A 26,048-nucleotide genomic window follows, 5' to 3' on the forward strand; every position below is an offset into this window, starting at 1 on the left:
CTGAACTGTAAACCCTGACAGACTGGTAACAGATAGAGGAAAAATGATAACAATTAATTGCAAACTCAAATCCTGGAACTGCTGAACATGAAAATGCATCTTTAAAAAATAAGTGTGTAGGGGTGCCGGATGTCTAGTGGTTATGTTGCACGCCCCGTGTACAGAGGCTATCGTCCTTGTCGCAGAGACCATGGGTCTGAATCTGACCTCGGCCCTTTGCCGCATGTCATCCTAGACTCTCTTCAGCTGTGCTATCCAATAAAAGGGAAGAAAATATCTTTTAAAATGTTTAAATAAAATGTGTTAAACAAGAAAAAAAATAGTGGTAAGGTGACCTGAAATTGTTAGCTGACATTTCTGAAATTAAGTTCTAGTTAAATCACCTGCACAGCCGACTAATCATCACTGAAAGTACATTTATCAGCAGCCCTGAAGTAACGCTGGACTCAAATAAAAGGCTCAATAAGAGTCATTATTACCGTATAGTCTTGTCACTTTTGTAAACTCCAAGCAAGTAAACAACATTAAAATTAAATCAATGCCTCACATTGCCTCACATCTTTGGAAACCCTTTTAAGGATCTCCTGGTGTTCCAAGTTTGGAAAGCAGTGACCAGAGGGGACACGGCTGACTGAACAAAACCAGCTTACTTCTAGGGGCTGCAATAGAATTGGTTACAGTGCAGCTTCTCTTTGCGTGTTGTTTTTCAGAGCCAACAGTCTTCTAGACTCTAGACAGAGCCCATGAGTGGTACTTGAAGGAGGCACTTGGATGCTATAACAGTGCACTTCCCACATGAGGAGCTCCACGGGGCTGCGTCTGAAGGAGTGTTTGCAAAAAATTCCGACAGCTTCAAAGCAGAAGGCTGTGCAACGGATTAATTAAAGCAGTCTGCGAGCTGCTCCATCCGTTCATGAATCCATTTCAGTCACGTCCACTTCTTCAAAGGAGGACACACATGTACATTTAAATAAAAGTGTGATTATTCCTCCACGGCTTACACACGTCTGCATGGGACAGGGATGACTGCAGCCTACAAAGTGGGATGTCAAATGGTGTTTCACTGCTGATTCCACCCATAAACAGCTGGCTCTACTTTTTGACATATTCATTTTGTTATTTCTTACCTTCATAAGTATTTTTCCAGGTTTCTGCAAGATGAAAACCAGCAACAAAATACTAATTTAAAAGTGTCAATATCGCCCTTTTTTTTTTTTTTTTTAAATGCCTGGCCAATGCATGTCAAAAGTTTCTTGACCTCAGGGCTTTGAAATGTAGTCTTCTATCAAACCTGCCCCAACCTTAATTCATCAAGAAGGCTTCACATGGCACATTTAGCTCAATAACAACTTGACAAAACAGCAATGATGCAAAGAGGACCTCGCTATTTTAGTGAGACCAAACAGGAAATTGTAAGTAGACCCACAAAACCTCTTATTTATAACTTGAAGTAGGCGGACTGGTGGAGTCATGTAGCCTGCAGCCCATCACCAAAGCGTTAAACCTGAACAGAGTGCTTTAGACTCGCACTGTTTTCACGCAGCTAAACTGTTTACTTCAGTATTTAACCACGGATGTTTACCTTGATCCAGTAGCCGCAGGGAGTGCTGAAAAGACGGATCCAGCGTGTCCTTCTCTGCCATAAGCTCCGGCAAGTACTTCTCGCTCTCCATCTCGTCCTCGGCTCGGGGGGGGAGGGGGGGGTGGTTGCTCCAAGAAAAAGACTCAAGTGTATTTCGAGAAAATAACAAACAAAACTTGCTCAATGTCCAAACGGCTCCAAGGAAGCTCCGTATGTCTTTTGGGAGGCAAAAAAAAAAGCGGGCAATAGTGTCATTCGCGCTCGCGCTACCAGAGCATTGCTTGGTCCTCGTGCAACATGAACGCACAGTTAGTGGTTAAATGTGACCGGAAGCTTTTATCCCATGGAAGTGTTGTTCAGCCAGCAGAGCCCCGCTTCGCATCACTATACCGGAGTAAAGGGGTCCCTCTCTCCTTTCTGGGTGGACAGGCTGTTTGAGGCTCACGCTGTTGTATGCAGAGCTGAAGTGAAGCAGCTGCAGCTATTGGATGCCACGCGCGACACGCAGCCGGTAGAAAGAAAGGGGGGGGGGGGGCGGAGCGAGGCGCGGGAGCTGTCCGCGGTGCTGAGTCCCGCCATTACGATATCATTATCATAAAGTTATCATGAACATGGGCGGCATTTCACAAACACTGAGCTGAAGGAAGTGCACGAGTCTGATGTCAGTCAACATTAAAACTAACAAAGCATGTTGTGTTGATGACACACACACACACACACACACACACACACACACACACACACACACACACACACAAACTCTATGGAGCTCTATCTTTAAACATGCACATTACAGAAGGACTTGGCATTAGTCAGCTAATTGTTGTTGTCTTTCAGCTCTGACAGGGAATATCAATCTTGATTTTCCAGCTTAGCAAGCTGGCTTCCATATTGTCCTCATAGAGTTAAAAGATAATTGCAATTATACTAAGTTCAAAAACACACATGATACAATGCCATCGATTACCTTTCAAAACAGACTCAAATGATGTCTTCTCAGATTTCGTATGAATGTATTGCATGTGTTTTTCATGTTTAGGCTTGTTGAGGACTGTAATTCAGCATGTACCTTTACAATAATGTATAACTGATTGAGTCTTTAAGCCCATTTTTAAATCTTCTTCTTCAAAAGTTATTTCATTCTTAGAAGAGGAATGAAAATGTTTTCATTTCCAGCAATACTGAAAATACGATTACATATTATGTCTGTAAACTTCTTGATGAGTAAGACATGCACTTGCACAATGAGTCATTAGACAGATTTTTTTTTTCTTCCTATATAATTCATGTTCCAGGATTGTCTCTATATTTATATGTGAAAGTGAAGGCGTACAAATGAACCATGATAATTGCGGATAGATCTATTCAGAGGATACAGAGCTATATTTGAAAACATACAGTCCTAATCCTGATGAAGGTGAGGCATGACTGACATGTGGCATTGGACATATTTCTGTAGATATATATATATATATTATAGTACTTGACAGGTCTCATATCTTCAGATGAGGTATGCTTATAGATACAGCGCTGAACCTGTTGTATTTCAAATGGGTCATTACAGTTACAGGAGCATCTCGGAAGGCCACATAATTGTCCTCTTTACTCATTTAAGCCATTGATTAGGGCTGCATGACTCCTTAGGTTGCTTTTACTTGTTAGGCCAACCTGTCAATACATCTCAGCAAATCCATTCACCTTCTTATAGGTCAAGCATGAGTCCCCCCCGGGCGTGTTTTTGAATTCATTAAATAAAGAAAGAAAACAAGGCCACATAAAGCCCCTGACATTATGACAGACTAATTTGATGAGTCTCCAGTTCTGCAACACAGAACAGACAGTGACACTATGCTTGCAAGAAGAAGAAAAAAAACAGATGTAGGGCTTATCCAGACAGCTGATATCCAACGATACAGTCACAATACACTTTATCAGACTTCCTGAGGCTTGCAGTTAGTTCCTGGAAACATACAATGAATGCAAAAAAGACCATTGTGAAGAATTTAGGGCATTCACTGCTGGGAAGAACAGGATTTGTATACAGGCATGTTTGTAAGAAAATGTGGGAAAAAAAGATAAGAGTTCTGTCAATATTTGTGGAGGATGCCAAGGTAGCCTCAGGTGGGTGGCTATCTGTAGGCTGATCAGTGCTGGTTATATAATTGAGATTTTTCTTCTTCTCCATTCTATTTCAATAACTTGGAGAAAATGTGACCCAGAGGCTAACACCATGATGGGTTTATGTATATTTATTAACGTTATATCCTCGGTGAACTTTGGAATGTACTATTGGTTATTTTGCTTTTGTGGCTTGCACTCTGGAATAACAGCTCCAGGCTCTAATGATGATATTTATATATATATATATATATATATATATATAAGAAATGGGAGATGATATGCACATTTTGCTTGGTGAGGTATGCAGGGTTGTAAGGTCTGCAGTGATCTATATACAAGGGCAAAATGCAGACTGTGTGATACTTACTTTACAATGCTTTTTAATTATTTCGACCTTGTAATGATTGTAAGATTTATGAAATTGCAGCCGTGCAGACAACACATGTGCCGTGCTTTCCTCTGATACATACAACTTCTCATCTTAAGCATGTTGAGAGATTGTTTTACACAGATCTTTCCAGACTCTTGTTTATGAGTGATTCGGTGCATAGAGAAACGCATTATGAATCAGCTTACTTTTTAATCTCTCCCGGAGACCATTAAAAACCGGCTCAAATGCACTAATCTCCTATTCAGAAGAGCGACTTATTTATAGATATGCTTGCCATCTGTTGCTCCCCGTCTTCATAAACAAAGCCTCGCACTGCCATTGATGTTTGAATCAAAGTTGCGGGTGCCTATATGTCATCCTCAAGACGCTTGTTCCCACCGCTAAGTGATTGCAATACATCAGTTGCAATGAAAATAATGATGGTTTATGGGGCAACATTTTTATATATGTCACAGCTGACCACAAGGGCAGCAGCACTGGTGTAAACAAAGCAATGAGAAATGTTCTGTCAGCGGGTGTAAAGGATGAAGAACAGTGGGCTATTACATTGACAAAGTGTTATTTTGATCATTAGAGAATGGCTGCCCCCTTCTCTCACCCCTCAGCCTGTCCCAGCTCGATAAATATGATGTTAACTACACCTAGACCTGGACAGCCTGAGCAGCGCCTCAGGGTGCTATATATGGTATATACACCCTTATTTTGATGTCTGCACACATTCAGAGTCAGTGTTTCTTCCTCTCTTAACAAGAGGTGGGGATCCAATCAGAGCTGCAAGTCTCCTTCCCGGTGACTTGATGTAAATCCTCACTGATTTAAATGCAGACACTTGTCTTGTCAGCTTTCAGTCTTCATAAAATTCCCCTTACAGCCAGCGGATGTCATCGGGGTCTCGTCACCTGAGAAGTAATTAGACCTTGATTTGTCCGCAAGCTAATTGCTGTGTCACTCTGTGTCACAGAGGGAGCATGAACTGGGGAATCCAGAGCCAGAAAGCCTCCAATTTCCACTTTATTTTTGGCCCGGTGGAAATGGACAGGATTACAGTGGCATATGAGGAGCACTTATTTAACACCTTAAATAAGCGGCTTCCTTCCATCAACACATTCCAGTGCAGGCAGAAGGATTGTGAGGAGAGTGACAACACTGCCTCCTTGTGACCATGTCAAATTATTTATGAAGATGTGTGAAGTTAATATGAAAAAATATGTTTTTTAGTAGGAGCTTTTCCCCAAAGTAGAATCATATTGGAAAAGAGCAACAAAGTTAGGGAAGCTAATTTCCATAAAGCTCTGCTCTAAATGGTGCAGTTTGTTTAATTTATAAGCAGCCCCAATACTGTGCAGCTCTGCTGGTAAGAGCATTATTATACAGCAGATCCAAAGGTGCTGTGTTTACATCCAATATTGGAGGCATTCGGAGGGAAAAGTTGTAATTGTTCACAAGAAAATAAGAACAGAACTATAAGAGGTCCACAAATTCACAGGAAACTGTTTTTTCATTATTGTGTCGCATGTTATTCCTGTATTTATCCTGCGTTTAAAAGGTTCTGCAAACTGCCTTCTTGCTATTTTAATAAAAAAAAAAAATTGCAGAGTCTTAATGATGCTTTATTGTATTTCCTGCTACACTATGCAAATGCTTTCTAATACCAGTGTGATGAAACACAGTTTCTCTCTCTTCTTCCTTTGTAACTTTAACATAGCCCTTCTTTCAAGATATTGCTTTCCTCTTCATACAGCCCCACAATGCCGCCCCAGTCACAAAAAGGCACCTTATTGTGGCTACTAAATGGAGCGCTCACATCCATTAAACAGCCATTCAACAGAATTATATTGCCAGCACCGATCTATCAGGTACATTGATCACGCATTGTCGGCTGTGAAGTGCAGACTCTGGCCTACTCTTCTGGAAGTGTTGTGCAAAAGAAACCTAATGAGAAACTGTCAGGAGCACACAGGTAAACAAATCAATGGCACCCAGCAGTGCTCCCAAGGTCGAGTCAGACACACCATATCACACACACACACACACACACACACAGCATCAACACCTCTAACAAACCTGGAGTTAGAGCCGAAACTTAACTGTCTGTGGTGAAAAGAGTGCTGTCAAGACTCAACTTTCAGCAAAAGGATACAGGGTTTGTCTGGATTATTGTTTTTCATTGAAGGAAATAGTGATTCATTCATCCCAACATCTGCAATTTAATCGTTTCAAAGCGTTTGCTGAAAATTTCTATCTCCATGTCTGTATCTGTGTATGAACACACTCACAGTCCATGCCCCCCTCCTTTTATCTTACCTCTCCTTGTGAAATAATCAACAGTGAAATCTAATTCCCCTGTGCAATATATTTCTTTTCCTATATTTTTTCACCTGTACTATTTATAAACCTCTACATGAATATGCATATACCTTTCTCTCTTACAATTCATGTATTTTTCTTCTACTGCAGAGTAAATTTTTTTCTTACATACATTCAACAATTTCAGACTGTGCAACATTTATTTTTATTCTGTAGTCTTTGCAAAATACTTGTTTTACTGCGCAGTATACATTAGCTGCTGTAAATACTTCCTACACATTCATTGCACATCTTACTTGAATGCAAGTTGTTTGTAGCTGTGGATGCCTGTATGTATGTGCACTTTAAGGTGAAGCTTTTCTAAAATTGTTCTACGACTATAATGACAATAATTCCCTTCTAATATATTCTATTCCATTTGTATATCAAGCTGCAAAAAAGAAAACTGAAGAGGATAAAAGAGCTAGCAAATTTTACCAGCCAACACCTCAAGAGCTCAGAGACTAAAACACCTTTAATTGCAGGACTATTTTGGTAAGGCTGTTTTTATTAACACTATTAAAAAGCAAAATAGGTTGTCAAAGTGTGAGGTGTGCCTCAAGACTACTGAGGAGGAGCTGATTGAGAAAAAAACGTTTAAACATACAGTTAATTCACTTCAGCGATGTTTTGGACGAAATAGATTGGTGATCAGTAACTTCAGAAACGTATGTGTTTCAAAATTATTTTACTTTAAATCACAAACTGGCCTTACAATGTTCGATTTCCGTTTGGAATTTTCTTAATCCATTTTCATTTTTTTTTTAAATGGATTGTGGAGGATGATCAGTAGAAATTAGCATGTGTGTCAAATACAAAGAGGAGAAGAGGACCCAAGTGCAGGTAACTAAAATGTTAAATTAAACAAAAAGGCAAAAACAAGGCTTACTTCTTTAAGTCCCAAAAGTTGATCACAATCAAGCAAAATATCCATAAGGAAAAAAACAGGGAGTGACAAGTAAACACTGGGATCACAGGTAGATGTATGAACTGACAGAGAAGAGAAGGAACACTGACACCGAATAGACACACGGCTGAACTGACACAGGTGAAGACAATCAGGGCAATCAGAACTGGAGGGAAACATAGAGGTAGGAAGAAGCACAGGAACTACAAAATAAAACAGGAAACACTAACCTTAACTCAGGGCAATCAACAGAAAAATACACAGGAAACAGAGAAACACAAGGATATAAATTGCAAAATAAAACTCAGCAAGAAAAATAAGGAATAAACCAATAACCAAGAATTTAAACATGATTAAGAGAGAACATAGACTGAGTGGCAAAAAGAGACAAAGTTCAAACAACATTACAAAAAGTGAAGATAGATATATTTCAGATCTTGAAATAAAATTAAAAATTAAACTATAAAATGTTTAATATCAGAAAAGATTGTGTTAAAAATAAAACATTATCATATTTTAGACAAGATGTTAAAAATGAAACACTATCATGTTTAAGATATTGGAAGGAATTGTTACAAATTAAAATGATTTAGATCATAAGAAGATACTTCCAGAAAGAGAGAAAGATGTTTGAGATCTTTAAGAGGAGTGATTCAGAGATGTGTTAAAACATTATTTTTTTTGGTTTGGGAGAGCAGCTGTTTTGAATCCTTACTGGGCATTGTCACTTTTCCAGACTTTGAAAACATCTGAATTAAATGAAGAAGGTACTATAGTCCATCCCAGCAGAGGGAGTCTCCTCTTTTGGATTCATTCTTTAGGTACCCTCATCCCGAATGGTTTAAATGAGGACATTTCATTTATTTGTTTCTTGTAAAACTGACCGCACACGTTTCTTTACCTGCTGTAAGACTTGTCATTTTGAATTTTTTTTTTTTTTTGTGTGTGTATTATATTACATAGCCTATGTACCCCGAGTTAAAGAAGTTCATTTACTACATTGGTGTTGAAAGATGCATGGTGGAGACTCCCTCTGCTGGAATGGACTAGTTCCTGTTTGGGAAAAGTATAAATGAGTCCCACCTGTATTTATTTGAGAACATTACCTTATACACGCTGAAGAAGAGCACCTGCTCGAAACGTCCGTGTGGCAATTAAAATACAATTTTGGAGTGCTGCCCTAATTGTTTTTCTAGATTTAATATAGCATCATCACAAGTAAAAAAAAACAAGTTAAACTTTATATTAAGGTCCCTATATCCACCATTATCCTATATCCACCAACTAGTTGCTACTTAACATGCTAACTAGTAGCATACCAGCTGCTTATTGTTCTTTATTATAAGATTTTGGCCTTAATACCATGCTAAACTAGTCAGTTAGGAAGTTGTCAAACATTGTTTAGTATTGCCCTTATAAGGTAATGGCGATCTTAATATAAAGTGTTACAAAAACATGCTTTTTTAAAATCATAGTTGAATAAGTATAGCATGTGAGTTTGTACATATTAATGTATGAAGGCTGCTTTAGTTTCCGTCAGCGGAATATTGTTCCATTAAGAGGCAAAAACAACAAAACAGGGGAGTTAAATTACAGTGAAAACCATCTACACTATTTGTACAAATGAAATGAGAGTTAGCGATATGAAAATGGAAGCAATAAATGAGCTAATGTAAGGGAATTCAGACATAATAGTGCACTGACATGTTCCATTAGGGCTCTGTGCTGTGGCAAATTGTCACCCTGTCTACACAAACGCTGTGTTTTTACTCTTTTAAACTATGTGAACATGACACAACAGATAATGAAAGTCCGTGTAATAAACAGAGCCTGATGTCACAGAGGTTTTATTGGACAGATCATTTTGTTTCTACAAATACAACATGAAGTCAGAGACTCCGGTTTGCATATTTTGGTTTCGTCTGTAATGAGTAAGAGGTTAATAGAGCAGCCTGAAGTAGTCCATGATATGCAGTGACTAAATGTGTGCTGAGTGTTATCACAGAGCACTCACATACCACGCAGAGGCACAAGGTCAACAGCAGTAATTATTCTGTGGGAAGCGTGTTAGTCTTCAGTGGGTGATTTCATTTCCTGTCATTAGCCACAGCGATTAAGCAGCAGAACACTGATACTGTGATAGCATCAGCAACCAGCACGCAGCCCCAGGCCTTTCTGAATATGCAACGATATTTCCTCACATGTTGCTTTGCATGGCTTTTACACTCAGGTAGTTTCTGCTTTTTAATACACAAATTTTCATATTGGTTCGATAAATTCTCATCATGAACACCATGCTTGAAACTCTGTCGTTGGTGTCATTTTCATGCATCTAGGGGAATCTAGGCTATACAGGTGCAATATTTGTCAAAATATTCAGGCCCCATTGGAAGCGATGGCAGCCTAGTGGTTAGTGTGCACACCCCATTTTCGGAGACTATGGTCCTCTAAGCGGGCGGACAGGGTACAAGTCCGACCTTTTGCTCATTCTCCAGTCTCTCTCCTGAATTTCTGACTCTATAAACTTTACTTTCTCTAAAATAAAAAACATACAAGCCCCAAAATAAACCTTTAAAACATTTCATATTCAGTTCCTAAGTGGTTTGGCTATTATTATTATGACTATAATCTAGAAAAATACAGCTGATATTCCAGATACAGGGTCCCCTTTCTTCAATTCTTTATTTTATACATTTTATTTGACATACTTTATTAATCCCAGGGGGGAATATCTGCTATTTAGAGACATGATTCTCACACATATAGGCCCAAATCAAACAGGACCTGTGGACATGCATTAGTGGAGAGACGTCAGAGTGGGACTGCTACACACTGCTACACAGGGAGCACGCCAGAGCGGTTGGGGGTTTGGTGCCTTGCTCAAGGGCACCTTGGCAGTGGGGGGGAGACAATAGGGCTGCATGCATTTTCTCACTGATGGCAGAGGCTGCTATGGAAAATGTGAATCAGTATGAACCAATCTCAAGCATACACATTCATACGGCTGGATAATCCCCCCTAGAGCAATTTGGGTTTCAGTGTCTTGCCCACGAACACTTCTACATGTCCAGCAGGACCTGAGATCAAACCATCAACCTTTCAAATTAGAGATAACCAACTCTACCACGGAGTCAAAGCAGCCCACGATAAGCTGCATTGACTTGTACATCCATGGTAACATTAGTTTCAGGCAGAGTTGTATTTCTGGACACTTGGCAAATGTTGGTTTATTTATTTATTCTTCCTTTTTCTGCCATATTTTGGTCTCCAACAACCCCTAAGTGTAATGTCCAGCCTGAGGTTGATGTAAATAATTGAAGCATGCTGTGGGCATAGATTGTAAATATTAATGGACTGACATCACCCATCTGTTCCTGCAGGGGGCTTTGGAGTCTTATTGATGGCGGTTGCCAGGCCGGAAATGATGTCTCAACCTAACTTTCAGTCAACCTAACTTTCAGTCAACCTAACTTTTAGTCAACCTAACTTTCAGTCAACCTAACGACAGTCTGAAAGCTGGAGTTGAGGCGAGTTTCAAGCCTCTTGACAAACCGTTACACCGCCCCCACCTGTCAATCAGAGAGCTACACGCCTTATTGTGAATAACGCTTATCTTTCCGAAAATCAAGACAGATGAGTTATCAAAAATGTCACTCCCCGTACAGTGTGTGCCAATCAAGACATGAGCTGATCAATACATTTATTTAAACCAGGCTGTAAACATGCTGTAGAAAATGTATAATTTGTTTTTTTAATAGGAGTGACTTCCGTTGCTGCCAACCTCAAGCTTGGAGGATTATAAAAACTTCAACTGTTCCTATTGGATTCCGAAACCAGGCCTCCAAGCTCTCCACTGGCAAATAAGAAGTTATGTGTTTTCATTTTGATGAAACAAAACAGAAAAAATCTGGTACAGGGTGCTCTGGCCATAATGAAAGATAAATGGTTCAATACAAAAAGACTTTAATTTAGATTTATTTATCCGAACAGTTACCATATGCCCAGAAATCCAACATGTGTGCTCTCCCAATCATCTCATTTGAATGATAGGTCAGCTGCTAATGGAGCATTACAGGCCTGTGACATGCTTAATTAAGAGAGTTCTGCATGTGTGTGTGTGTGTGTGTGTGTGTTAAGTGGAAGAAGATGCAGGAAAGTAAAATATAAAAAGTGGAAGCTGAAGAAGTGAAGACCTAGTTTAATGAGCCATTAGGCACTGTAATGGCAGATCAAAGATGATGCCAAAGGCAGCCAGAAGAAAAGCCTGACAAGAGGATTTACTGACTCAGCTTAGTCAACTTCTCCTCCAAATCCTCCTTCTCACGTCGTACCATTCCTGCGCTCTCATTCAAATTTGAAAAAAAAAAACAGGAAAATAGGTGTAAGATGCTGCACAGACAACACTAGTTTTGCTTATTTATCCTGAGCAAAGACTGAATTTTCAAGAAGAAATAAAAAAAAACAAAGAATGTTAAGCAGAGAATTCAGCGCACATCCTATTACAAAATCCCGTTAGAAAATGTAAAATATGGAAAAAGCAAATTGTAAGAGGCAGAACAAAACTCACCTGGGGGTCAAGTATGGATTGTAGAACTCACCACTAAGGTTTCCTTAAGTGGCAGGGCAGCCTCGTGGTTCATAAGTTCATCCTGTAACAGAGAGGCGACAGGAAGGTCACAGATTCGATCCCCATGAATGTCAATATCCATCTAACACTGAGCTGTTCACTCACTGTAAGTATGTAGTGGGTATTAAAGAGTCACTTACTGTAAAATGACTTATGTTCACCGTCTCTACAGTAATGACTTACTGTAGAGACGGTGAACATCTGAAGAGTTTCATTTGTAATGTTATATATTCAGTTCAGGAGGACAAAATGCACGCTGTATGCAGGACGCCTTTTCAAAGGTAGGCTGGGGTCGCAGGTTAAAGGCAAATTACCAAATCAGGTTGTTCTCATCATGTATTTGTGGTAGCATGGTTATAAGACCAGTTTTTTGTTTTTTTTTATAAATCTGGACCATGGACCATGCGCTCTCCCGCCCATGATGTACTGAATGTGAAATTACTTCTTAGACAAATACGTCCGGCAAAAGGATTAGCCTTGAAAATCTTTACACTATATTGCAAAAACCTTGCTCCTCTTCAGATCCACATTTACGTCCCGACATGGTGAGTTAAAGCACCAGATATCAAGATGGCAACTGCCAAAATGCCACGCCTTCATCTGACAGTCTTCAAACCAGTCGGTGACTTCCAAGTGGCTGCATCCAAACAGTATATGACTGGGACATTTTAATTCTACCATGGTGCATTTTCAAGTTCCTACCTTTAGAGGGAAACATCATTTGAATCTTACCATGTTTGAAAATGATAAAACATTATCAGGTTGTTTTCAACGTAGTGTCCTGATTTATGACAGTTTTTCAATCTTTATGCTACTTCAGCTTCTTTTGAATACTAAGTTACAATTTAGCTGCCATCCTAGATTAGAATTCTTTTTTTTTTACCCTTTATTCCTTTCTAAATTTGCCAGCCAGAACTATACTGTACATCCGCAACTGCTCCTTCATACAACAAACTTTAACATATTCCACCTTGTTTATATAAAATCAATATCAATTCTGTTCTTAAATCAGTGATTCATTTTGGCATCAGCCTTTTACCACCGAGCATTCACACCACACTGTTTCTTAGAGACTGCTTCTCTAGTGTGAAGTCGCATTTGGGCCACAAAATAAGTTTCAATCAATATTCTTCTTTTAGGACGGTTTAACGTTTCAAAAACCTTTTTTCATTATTGAATTTTTTGAACATTGAACATTTGTTTGAACGTGGCATAGACATTAGACAAAACTTGCACAGAATTATGTAATGGATTTCTATCCCTTGAAAGATGCAAACATTTATCCCAAAGTATTCTTCCCATTTCTTTCTGGAGTCCTGTGGAGTTAGTCATCTGTTCTTAAAGATGGTTGAAATTAACTAAATGAACAAAGTGATTAGTGGTGGGGTTGTTTATGTCTGTACAAATCTTTGAGGAAGAACATTCTGACTGATGAGCTGATTAAGCTATCATTACTTTTTTGACCAGTTGCTAACTATTAGGTTGTTTGACAGAGTTGTTCAGGCAGTGCGCTCACATAGATGAATGTTTTTTTTTTTCTCTGAACAGTTTCTGCAGGAAAGTTTGATGAGAACCTCCATCCATCTGAAGTGAATCCGCACATTAGCTATACCGCATTGTTGTTGTTTTTTAATCAAGGGATTATTCTTAGCGGCAACACTGTTCCTTACTTATCAAGGGGCCTCAGATTGTTAATGCCCTTACTGTGATCATATCCTGAAAGAAAAATAAAATCAAGCAACTAAAAGTGAAGTGAATAAGGAGTGATGCTTAGCAAACCAGTCATGTGGTTGTATCTGAATGACATGACCATATTCTCAAGAGTCATTTAATTGTTGTAAAACAAAATTAAACATTTTAAAGGACGAATGTGTGACTTTTTGATCCAGTAGATGTCGCACTTGAACACCAGCATTAAACCAAAACAAATGGCTGTTTGGTCACACCTCCTCTATTCTGCAGCCTCCGCTCTCCTCCTGCGTCACACCTCCACAACCTCTCCACTCGCTTTCACACAAAGGAGTCTTGAATTAGAACGCAACATAATTGAACAACATGAATAGCATAGCTCATAGCTTCATATTTCACATAGATTGAGAGGGAATGACTGAGATCTAAAGACACTTACATGATATCCAAATCAGCAGGGAGTATGTTATTCTTCTTTTCTCTAGTCCTTAACTAAAACAGCTTCATACACAAGGCCGTCCTGTCCATGTCAACATGATGTAAACACAGCTCCGACAACAATACAGTTGGTCATGACTCAGAGAGACATTTACAGAGGACATACTTGATTTCTGCTTTATTTACGTGTAAAATGTTGTACATTCTTCCTTTAAATCAACATACATGTAGAGGCTTCTCTTTGTGTCTCAAGACTTATGTCAACAGGAGGTTTCTAAGGATCAGATTAAACAGTTTTACAAACTCAGACTATGAAAAAAAAAAAAAGGTTAACAATCTGTAGAAATGTCAAAAAAGAAATATCCTCAAGCGCTGTTAATAGGAGGGGAAACCACACAGTGCAGATGTCTCTTTTTTTTCTTAGTTCCACATCTTTTCAGAGGGAATGAACATGTTTCACACAGAAGGAGATCAGGGATGGCAGAGAGGTGCTTCGGGTGAAAGACCTTTCCAAAAGTAAGGATAAAGCACATGTAAGAAAGAGGAAAACATTGTCATTCAAATATCTTGAAAATAGGTGGTTCATAATTTTGCTTTGACAATCCGTTAATTGATAAAGTGGATTTACTCCAAACAGTAAAGGATTCGGATGATGGTGGGAGCCCTTCGGTCACATGAACAAAGGATTCTGTTATCTCTGCCACAGCAAACCTCCATTAGCTCCTGTTAACCAGCAAGAAAAAAAAAAGACAAGCGTGCTGGGGGGGGAGGGTAATTGGCTATGTCTGCCTCCCGATCAGCCAGAAGTCAATGTGTGAATGTGCAGCCGTCTGCTGGTACCAGGAAAAATCCCTGTCAGCAGAGGCAGGGGAGCAGCTTATTACACAGGGAGCAGCTCTGAGTGGCAGGTACAAAGGTGGAGATCCTGGATGATAATTATCTTTTAAAGTGGGAATGCTGTCAACAAGCACTGAAGCCCCGAGGTAAAGACAGGTTGCCTGGCAATTTGGGAACATTGTTCTGTCGGTAAATGAAGCAGAGAATCACGTTGTGTGTACCTGAAAATCACACAGGGATTGTGAGCAAAAAGGGGAAGTATAAAACTATCAGCTGTGCTGAATCTGTGAAATGAATGAATGAAGGATAATATTATTCACATTACTTCCTACATTTGAGTGAACTCTCTTGTTGGCGTGATGATATAATTATGAGTCAACAAATACAGGAGAAGAAGATCTACTTTATTAATCCTGCCAGGGGAAATTCAATTTTACACTTTATTGTTGTGACATGCTACACACAGATGGGTTAATATACATGAGGTAGAGTTTTACAGGCATTTACATCCGGCAGTGTGCATAACATAAGCGTCATTGAACAGAGATCAAATATGCAAATATTTTTTGATTAAATCATGGCCATTGTTGCTTCAAAACTAGTGTCAGCTCATGGAAGAAAAAAAAAAGCAAAATCCAAAACAACTGCTTTTCAAAAATCTGCAGTAAAAGAAATTAAAACAACAACAACAAAAACAAAAAGCACCCCAGTGAGTGCTGTTATGTAGAGTGAAAAACAAATAATGAAGCCCGTTCACAGTAGGACTGTAACACTCAAAGAGAACACACAATTACTTTCCATGAAAGCCCTTCCAGAGAATGTGAAGCTGTGGAAGTGAGGAAAACAACATGCCTACCTTTGTTTTCAGGGTTGATAAATGAATTCTTAATTCCCAAACTGATTGTGAAGATGTGTCATCTCATTTTAAGACAGAAGCCTTCCTGTCAGTTCCAGCTGTGAAGAGGCAGCTCTATTATTTCATTTCCTGCTACTTGCTTCTGTTGACTGTATAATTATTCATGCCACTGTGAATTGTCTCTTAACTGTTGGGTCGTTTCACTGAGGGACTTATATTTTCCACTTGTCTGACACATTTTCTTAATGTGACAGATAATGATTACCTTTGTGCAGGTACACCTTGAGTTCTCAGTTAAAGCACTTTCCCACCACAGGTCACACCTACCCAGTCACACTTTGATGGCAGGGGTTGCTATGCAAAGTCTCCATCAGTATTAACTTATCCTATACATACATATTCATGCGCCGCAGACAAAGCAGTGTGAGGGTAAGTGTCTTACCCAAGTACACATCGCACATGGTGCTGATGGAGCTGGGGATCGTACCGCCGACTTTTTGGTTGAGAGACGACTGACTCTACCCACTGAGCCTCAGCCGCCCCAAATAGCAGCCTGCAGCAACCAGCTACATTCAGGAGGCTACCTGCAACTTGATTGTGTGAAACCGTTCTATTTCAATAACAGGTCAAATCAAGCACACACAAGAAGCTATGGTAAAGACGTGCATGTCCCCTCTGCAGTAAATTTACATTTTTCTGTGACAAATTGTTTGCATTACTCTCTGATTGGGTATAGGCCCAAAGCTACGTGGCTGATCAAAGGAGCATGAAGCAGGGATGGACTCTGATGCAACAGGAACACAGTAACAAAGAGGTGAGCGCTGAAGAACTCCAGCCGAGGCATCAGATGGTACATCAGTAGAAGGAGGAGATCCACCTGCTGTACTTAAGAAAAGTCTCAGAATAAGGGTACATGGATCAAAGAGAAAAAAAGGTGGCTCATTAGACCGAGGAGTGAGATGGAGGATTTGACACAGCAGCAGCAACAGACTGTGGACATGCTAAAGAGAGCGAGGAACACCTGAAGAGAAGGTGTGTGTGTGTGTGTGTCTGTAGGTTTGTCATTGTATTTTTCAGTTCATCTTCTAAATTAGTAATAAGAAAAGAAGAATAGTTGTTGAATTGTCGTGGGCACCAGTAGCCCAGTTGTTAGAGCGTGTGCCCCATGTCTGAAGGCTATAGGTTTTAATCTGACCTGTGGCTCCTGTTCCACACACGCTCTCCCCGATTTCTGACTCTATCCACTGTATCTCTAAAATAAGGGCATACAAAGCACCAAAATAAACTGATATTACCTTATTACGATTATGTCTATCTATCTGTAGGAAAACAACAACAACAACAATAACACAATACCTCCTTGACTTGCCACAAAACAGGCCAAAACGGAGTTTCAAACAAAAAGGCAGAGAACCCCTACGCTCACTGCTGGCTAAAGCTCTTAAACAACACAGGCTCACAATGCTCAAGTTAGCTTGTCACAAACACACCAGCTAACACTAAACACATAATAAGCAGCACCATCAACTTGAAGTCAGGGCAGAAGGAGAGAGCCAGAAGAAAGGTCTTGGAGGTATTTATCTCCAGCTCCTCTGATTAGCAGATCAGTTTCAGGAGATGATGGGAGAGCTCTCAGACGTGTGGCAACCTGGAGCAGGAGGTTGTGGCAGACCTGCGACACAGACAAGATGAGGGAGAACAAAATAAAACACAGCCCAGTCAAGATGAACATACATCTTTACAAAAAAAAAAGTGTGTCACAAGTGAACTACAATCCTTTTTTTTTTTTATTATTAAATTTCTCAAATTGAACTAGAAAACAGCATGATGGAAACAGAGAGAAATAGAAAAAAGGTGAGCCATTGTACTAAAAAATGCGTAAAAATACTCTTGTAGGTACAATAGGGTCTTTTATTTCTGATAAGACCAATCAAATAAATCTGCATTAAAGTAAACAGAAGGAAGAAAACACTAAATGCAACAGCTTATGGACTATCGCCGTGTTCAAAGAATAATGGTTAAACAAAGAAAAGACAGGAAACTGTACAATACTTCAGGTTTTTGTATAAAGTTAAATTCATATTACGTTGCTTGTTCAACCATCAGCAGCACGTTGGTGGACCACAGAAGCTAAAGCTTGTGGTTCCAAAAAAAGACTGCAAAGCTTTGTATTTCTCGTGTTTTTCATAGCCCTGTCTGTTTCCCGCCGTGTCTCATGTAGCATAACCAATTTACCAAACAGCATCATTGTAAATGAAATCAGAGAATATATCCCCTCTTGTCACTTTGTCCTGCAGCAGTGTTTTTCTGAGCTCCTCCAGCCGCTGTCAGGAGGCCTGTCGGACTATTAAGGCTGGACGGGCGGTTTCTGCTCTCCATTAGGACTGTCAGCTCCACTGAATGACTCTCTTTAATCACTTCAAATATCATTTCACACAGGGAATTTCAATCCCCTCCAGAGCAACAGAGAAGACAAAGGCACATCAAGCGAGGCCTTGCAAAAGAGCATTCGCGGGCTTGGCAGCTGGGGACGTCACACGCACGGAATTGTGACTCTTCAGAGAGAACGTGCGAGACGAGTTTTGAGTGTGAAACAGATAAATGGGAAAAGATGAAAGAATCAGAATTTATTACCGTAAAATCACATTGAGTTTGACTGATATCAGTACAGTGAAGAAGTATCCCTTCTTTGATTCATGATGTGCTGTATCTCTAACACCTCCTTTGAGCCATGATTTTGATATGACCGAGCGATCACCTCATGATGAAACAGATCAAAGACTCAATTTTCTGCTTGTCTGGTGTTTCAATGTCAAAACTATTTGCTGGGAAGGTTTGTTTCTGCATTCTTGCAGGCTGACCACCCACTGGAATAACTACGTGCCCACTGCAGAGGGGCCTGTTTCTCTCAATCTGTAACTTCTTCTTCGGATTGCAATGATACTGCACCCTGTATTTACACGATCCACATTGAGAATTCAAACCAAGGAACTACTACAAACCCTGGTGTTACATGTCATTTCTTGGAATTGCTCTATAATTGACCTTTAGCTCTCACCGAGGGCAACAGTCATGAGGTCAGGGAACCTGCTGCTGAAGTAGCTTTTCTCCACAGGCCATCAGTTCTGACATGGGCTCTGTTATTTATAGCAGCGGGGTTGAAATACTTGGACTGAAGTTTTTTTATTTTATTCAAAAAGGTTAAAGGAGAGGTTTATGTATTGAGGAGCAAGGAAGTTGTTCTTTGCTGACAACCGTTGTCATGTTTGTGGTTTTGTTTAATCAGAAACTTCAAATGTTCCTTTCTTTTTCCAAAATGATAACGGCATTACACTCAAAACCTAAACGCTTATGCTTGAGTGCCCAAGCTTTGGAAGGAAAATTATGGGAAATGAATTTCAGAATGTTGTCGACCAACTCTACAAACTGAGCCACAGCTGCCCCTCTCATGTCCCGTGTGCCTCTGCCCCTTTCATTCATGTGTAAATACTAAATCTTGCATGTCACGTTCATTTTTTCGAAGGTGCAAAGCCGACGCTCCAAACTGACTCAGGGGACGTCAGGCAGCCATCATGAGCAGTTTAAAGCAAGTTTATCTCTAACCTTACTGGATTCAATAACTGCAAAGTAATGACTAAATTTTAAATTGTATTCTCTTAAACCACTCTCCCTACCCATCCCTAACCCAAACACTTAAAAATGATATTAGAGTAATGTTTTACTACCCAGCAGGGATCATGTTTATTGCATAAATTGGACTAAGACCTAATGAAAACACTCTCAGTCAAGACTTGCATAAAATGGTTATCCCATGAATGTTGGATATATTTATTTTCAAAGGCATATATCTTGTTGATAAATCACACTGCAAATTAAATTTAAGAACAAGTGATATTAAAAAACGAACATTCAAGTCTGTTAATATAGTAGATGGTAAAAGTTATTCACATTGTACCTTTTTTTAAAGATAGGAAGTGGAAAGTCCCCTCAGTAGTCAGGAGTTCCCAGGCGGTGAACTGTCACTGCAGACAAGGGATCTATTGTTGTGGGGAAACTAGTATTGACAGACTCTCAGCTTCTGGGTCATTTGCATGGCAGATGGCTACTGATGGAACAGCCACAGCAGCAATCAGAAAGGAACCCTTGTCTGTCAGGTGAAGTTTCTTCTATCTCTTTCAATAATAACATCATTCAGCACTGTTTCCTTTGCATTAAGCTATTGATAGACGGAGACAGAAAGTTCAACAGTTAAATTTAGGGGTCAATATTAGGACTTGCCAGGAGTTGCTGAAACACTATAAGAAGTAAGGATACTCATGTAGACAAAAATCCAAATATACACTTCACCTTTGGTGACCAGTACCAATTCATCATTCCAGTAAATTGACCTGAAATGTCATGTCTCAACTTTGCCAGCATTGCTTAATGACAGTCACCATTTTTTACTAGTCCTATCAGGACAAGTAAAGCCTGAAAGCAAAAGTGTGTTGAACTGACTAAAGGGTCTGGGCAGCTGTGGCTCAGTTGGTAGAGTCGGTCGTCTCTCAACTGGAAGGTTAGGGTTTGATCCCCTGCTCCTTCAGCAACATGTCTGATGTGTCCATGGGCAAAGACACTTCAACCCGAATTGCTCCCGTTGCTTCGTTGGTGGCTTATGCATGTGTCTGAATGGGATTAGTTTCTTCTGATGGTCTTTATATAGCAGCCTCTGCCATCAGTGTGTGAATGTGTAGGTGTGACCTGCAGTGTAAAAGAACTTTGAGTAGTCAGAAGACTAGAAAAATACTATACAAGCTAAAGTCAATTTACCAAAGAGGCCTTTTATTGCCTATTGATTGAAGTTATCATTTGTAATAAAAACACAATGAGTTTTTTATATTTCATATGACAGTGTTCGAAATATGTAGGTCTATATCTTTAATTGAGAGCTACTGCACCTCTCCAAGTCATAAATATCATTATTTCTGACAGTCAATGGCTGTCAGAGATTTTACTGTCATGAACCGGAGCTGGAACTATCCATTACTTCTGTCCTCTTCAACCTTTGAGGGACGGTGGTCCATGTTTCTGGGTGAAAGGACATGGCTCCAGCATCAGGAAGCACATCCCTCTTTGTCTCTGCAGGGCCTGCTGGGACCTCTTAGGTGACAGCGTCACTCGAGCTGAGGTTGAGGGCTTCCTCCAGCCGGCTGCTTGGCTGCCTGCCTGCCCCTCTTCCTCCAAGCTCAATGGGCATTGATCCCCCAGCAGCGACACTGTGTCCCAGGGAAGGGTAAGCAGATACACCTCGTTGCCTCCAACAATCATTTTGTCCCTGTAGGGACAGGTCGTGGTAAATTAATAGTGTGCTTGCAGCGACTAGATATTGTTAATGTATTTGCTATTGATGGAGTGAGATAACATGAGTAGCTTCAGCCTTACTTAACACAAAACATAAATCCTCCAAGGCCATGGAGGAGGAGCAGTATGGAGAGGGAGTTATTTCAGGCTTTTAGTAAGCTAGATAACATGTATTCATTTAATTAGTGTGAATAATACCATATTCAGCATTACAACCTAAGTTTCTACATGATTTTCAACATAAAACCAAATTCATGTGTTGAATAAAAACAGTACTGTTTCATACAGTGTGGTTTCATTTAGGTTCTCTGCTCTCTAGACAACTGAACTGTGAAGTGGCAAACATCATTCAGTGAAGAGGAGTGTGGAGGGGAGATGAAATTGAAAATAACCCACTAGACCTTGTAATTCTCTACTCAAAATCATGACAATCTTTCATTTCACTGAACGGGCATGAAAGGCTTGAAAGCCACAAAGAATGCATGCTCTTGTTTAAAAATGGAACCCCCTCTGAATGACTGACTGCTCTATTTACTGTCCACATGACGCTTAGCTAAGGTCCTTTTTAGAGACTTTGTCAGGTAAAGACTTACCACACACATTTTCATATTGCTGGTAAAAATATCACCCAGGCATTCAGGTCATAAAAGGTGCACTTTACCTAAAACTTGCAGTATAATCCACTTGATCCTTCCTGAGAGCTGTCACGGTGCTACATATGCACGGTCTAAGCCCACTTTGAACTTTTGGATTTGACAGGCTTTGGTGAGCTGTAACATGACTTATACAGCTGAGCTACTTTCAACTTGCACTCAGCAGAAAGAAAAAATGCCTCTTGGTAGGTCCATTAAGATAAGATAAGATAATATAAGATAATCCTTTATTTATCCCTCAACGGGGAAATTTACAGTGTTACAGCAGCAAAGAGCAAAGATTGTAAACAAAATGAACACAGTACACAATTTAAATAAAAAAATTAAAATTAAAAATGTACAATACAATAAAGATTTAAAAAAATAGATCAGCTGAGCTGCAGTTTTGACAAAAATGTAGTCAGAATATTCAGTGTAACACAGACATGCACACAGTGCACATAAAGTGTAACATGTTATTGCACAAAGTGGTTTGGTAAACTTGATATAACATTAATATAACATTATTATTGCACAAGGTCAGAGTGAATTGTCCGGTTGTGTGTGCGTGTTTTGTGATCTACTGGGAGCAGGCTTGGTTAAACAGTCTGACTGCAGCTGGAAGGAAGGACCTGCGGTATCTCTCCTTCAAACACAGCGGGTGGCAAAGCCTGCCACTGAAGGAGCGTGCAGTACCGTGCATGGGGTGGGAAACGTTCTCCATCAGGGATGATAGCTTTACCATCATCCTTCTGTCTCCCACCACCTCAACAGGGTCCAGGGGGCAGCCCAGGACAGAGCTGGCCTTCTTCACCAGTTTGTTTAGTCTATTCCTGTCTGCAGCCGTAGTGCTGCTGCTCCAGCAGACCACTCCGTACAGGATGGCTGATGCCACCAGAGCCAGCTTATTGTTCAGGTGAACACCCAGGTACTTATAAAAGTCCACTATGTCAATGTTCTTTCCATGGATGTTCACCGGTGTGGGAGAAGTGGGTCTGCGCCTGCGGAAGTCCACCACCAGCTCTTTGGTTTTACCCGCGTTGATCTGGAGGCTGGCACCAGTCCACATAGTCCAGGTTGAGTTCTCTGTACTCCCCCTCGTCCCCATCAGTGATGAGGCCGACAGTGGCCGAGCCGAGAAGTCGTCAGTGTACAGGGTGAAAAGGAAGGGAGCCAAGACGGTCCCCTGTGGGGCCCCTGTGCTGCAGATGACCTGGTCAGACACACAGTCCCGAGTCCTCAGAAATTGTGGCCGGTTGGTCAGGTAATCGACAGATCGACTCCTGTGTGTTCCAGCCTGTCCCTCAGAAGCGTGGGCTGTATGGTGTTGAAAGCACTGGAGAAATACCACGTTTTCTCCACCGCTGACTGCATGCTATTATAACGCATTTACATACAACTGTGGCAACCCAGACTTTTTTGACGGATGGCATTTTCAGCCAACATTTATGACAACAAGTGCCAGTCTGCCATTCCTCTTAAGTCTATGCTTTGTTGTTTGGGCATTCAGCTTTCTTAGGGTATAGTTCATATCGTTATCATTACTGTATTCATAATAAACTAGTTTTATTTGTGTGTAAAACCCCTGGGCTGTTATGTAGCACTGGTGCTATTTTGCAATACCAGTTTTCACACATGCGCTACTGAAAATGTCTAAAAAATGTCAGGACAGCCTGCTCCTGAAATCAGGAAGTGTCCAGCTATATTGCACATTTAAATTGTCCATAGTAAGGATTGCTCTGCAGACAGACAGCACAAATTATCTGGAATATCTCCATAGGGAGTTATCACACAGTTCCAGTAAGTTCCTGTTGTGTTCCCAATGCACCAAGAAGTCAGGTTTAAAATATGCCTGATTGTTTGGGCATAAGAGTGATTTTTTTTTACCAATGCTGCAAGTTCTATTGATTGTCTCTTCACCTCTGGCATTTAACTTGGAAATATACACAACTTGAATAGGAATGAGAATGTAAAAGTTTTGTCAGGAGTGCAAGGCTCTGCCAGTTTCTGGAAGCAGTATATATTGAACTTAGGAAAGTAAATCTCTCGCTAGCACTCCCAGCAACCCACTGCGCTCCGCTGAACACTTACATGAGGCCTCTGTGCCCTCTTACGTCTGCTGGGTCATAAGGTCTTTAAGCGATTTTCTCTGCTTATATTGCTAGTGAATATAAACTGTAGCTTTCTGGTCCCTGAATATCGCCTACGCTATCCCACTCCCCAGCCAGCCCCCAACTAACCCAATTTTCTTTGAAGGAGAGTGAAGGGGACTCCAAGCTAAGGGAAGGAACATCGCACAGTATGTGTGTGTGGCGAGGGGCAGGAAGGGGAGAATGGGGAAGAGACCAACAATGACACCTGGGGAATTGCTACCCGGGAAATACTGTCTCCAGAACCTTGAATTTATTTTAGAATACGATAAAACACACAGATTCTTTACCAACACAATGTACAAAAACCCAAAAGTTAACTGAACAAATGAAAAAGGGGCTAAAGCTTTAAGGTAAGAATATTAACAGACAATTCAAATCAATTTAATCAGTAAGAGCTTAAAAAACAAGAGGTATAAAATTACATAAAAAAGTTCTTCATACAAAAGCCATTACCATAAGTCAGGTCTAAGCCAGTTTTACATAAAGCATAACATGACAAACTGAGTTTAAGCCATTTGTGGAGAGGCAGGCTATAGTAACTATAGTGATGCTACTGCTCAATACTGCTTTCAACTTCAGGTGAAACCCTAGACTGTATAAAACAGTCAGGGGGGCTTCTTGTCAACAGGCAAGGCAGGCTACTGCTTGGGGCCCCAGACCAGTAGGGGGCCCCTGTGGTCTGACAAATTTTAAACCTGTTACAACCAGTGAATTTAGGACCCAGATGCAGGTGCACATAAACAGATGGGTTGATTGGTAATGAGAATTATTGTGGCAAATGGAGATGAAGATGGATTGAAGAGTCCGGAGGTTAGCAGAGTGAAGGGGACGAAGGCTGACCGGACCAGAGTAGGGGTGCGAGTGTGGCTGAGTAGTCTTGAGTCCAGAGAGCAGGTTGATGTAGATGGCTGAGCAGGAAGGCAGGTGGGTGATTGGTGATCCTGAAGCAAAGGAAAAACAGGGTGAGACTCAAAAAAACAAAACAAGCACAAGAAGATTAATTTCAAAGGTTCTTTTCAAAATTTTAATTTAGCCCGTGCCATAGTCTACCGCAGTAGTTGAAACAACGATCTGGCGATGAGTGGATGGAGAGCCGGGGTATATATACTGCTGAGTTGATGAGGAGATGGAGAGCTGGTGTGCAGGTGGGAGCAGGTGAAAGGACTGAACCTCAATCAGGAGGGAGCCAAAGTGAGAGAGCGATGACAAAACCACAGCAGTGTCCCAAAATGTGCACTTTTTGCAAACCTCTAACAGCACTCACTAGGGTTGCCCTTCTAAGGGGCTTCGAAGTGCATTTTTCCTGTAGAAGCCAAAGTTTGTCAATGAAAGTCACCAATGAAAAATTAAGAGGAATTATCTGTCTATAAGAGAAAAAAACAGGAAAAGGAGGAAGAGGAGTAAGCGTCGGTACACTGTCAGACATAATGATGATCTGGCTGGAGGGCCCCCCAATTGATTTTTACCTAGGTCCCCAACAGACTCTATAATCGCAGCTGAAACCAGGGATGTAGTTTTAGTGGAGTCACCCATTGGCTTCCGAAGCAAAGTTTTGAAGCCCAAAGATGGCATTGGCCATAATGGGAAAGGCTTCCATTTCAACTAACTTACAGGAAAACTAGTAACAGGTTAAGAGGTGGAGCTGAGGTAGACTTTCAGCCTCCTTGCAAACAGCTTTAACGTGCCCACCTCAGTCAGATCAAACACATCCCTTTATAGGTAATCACTGTACCAAGGGTTAATATTTTATGACTTTTCCTTTTTGATTATAGAAAGGCAACAATAATTATGAATATTAATTTGGGCCGTGGTTGTTTTTGACGAACAGGTGAGTACATTGTAGCTACAGCCAGGAGGCTTGGTGTAATTTCAACTAAATCACATTACTGTCCTGAAAGCCTCTGCTTTGTTCACATTGTTTTCAGTATATGGAAATGCTAGCTAGATGAGCTGGATGGGCATATATTCACAACGCAGATATTCAGTCGAGCTGCCTAAACCCCTCCTCTTTGTGTCTCAATAAGCAGGAAGTTAGCTGGAGTTAGCCTTTTCGAGATCGCCATCGCTATCGTTAGCCTTCCTAACTTCCAGAAACCAAGTGGTGACATCACTGAGGCTTCTTCCATGTT

General features: G+C 40.5%; 1 protein-coding gene across 3 annotated transcripts in view; it reads right to left on the minus strand.

Moving 5' to 3' along the window:
* The window catches only part of khdrbs3 (KH domain containing, RNA binding, signal transduction associated 3), a 126,051-nt gene extending 123,990 nt beyond the window's left edge, over positions 1-2,061 (minus strand). For 2 of the 3 annotated variants that reach the window (XM_065948301.1, XM_020644121.3), the window contains exon 1: positions 1,583-2,059. In XM_065948301.1, coding sequence (XP_065804373.1) covers positions 1,583-1,673 — 91 coding nt within the window. In that variant the 5' untranslated portion in view covers positions 1,674-2,059. Of the gene's footprint in view, positions 1-1,582 lie in introns of all 3 variants that reach the window. The other variant, XM_065948302.1, reaches the window with a different exon arrangement.
* Between the last annotated feature and the right edge of the window lie 23,987 nt (positions 2,062-26,048).

Source organism: Labrus bergylta, chromosome 19, assembly GCF_963930695.1.
Source record: "Labrus bergylta chromosome 19, fLabBer1.1, whole genome shotgun sequence".
Classification (NCBI taxonomy): Eukaryota; Metazoa; Chordata; class Actinopteri; order Labriformes; family Labridae; genus Labrus; species Labrus bergylta.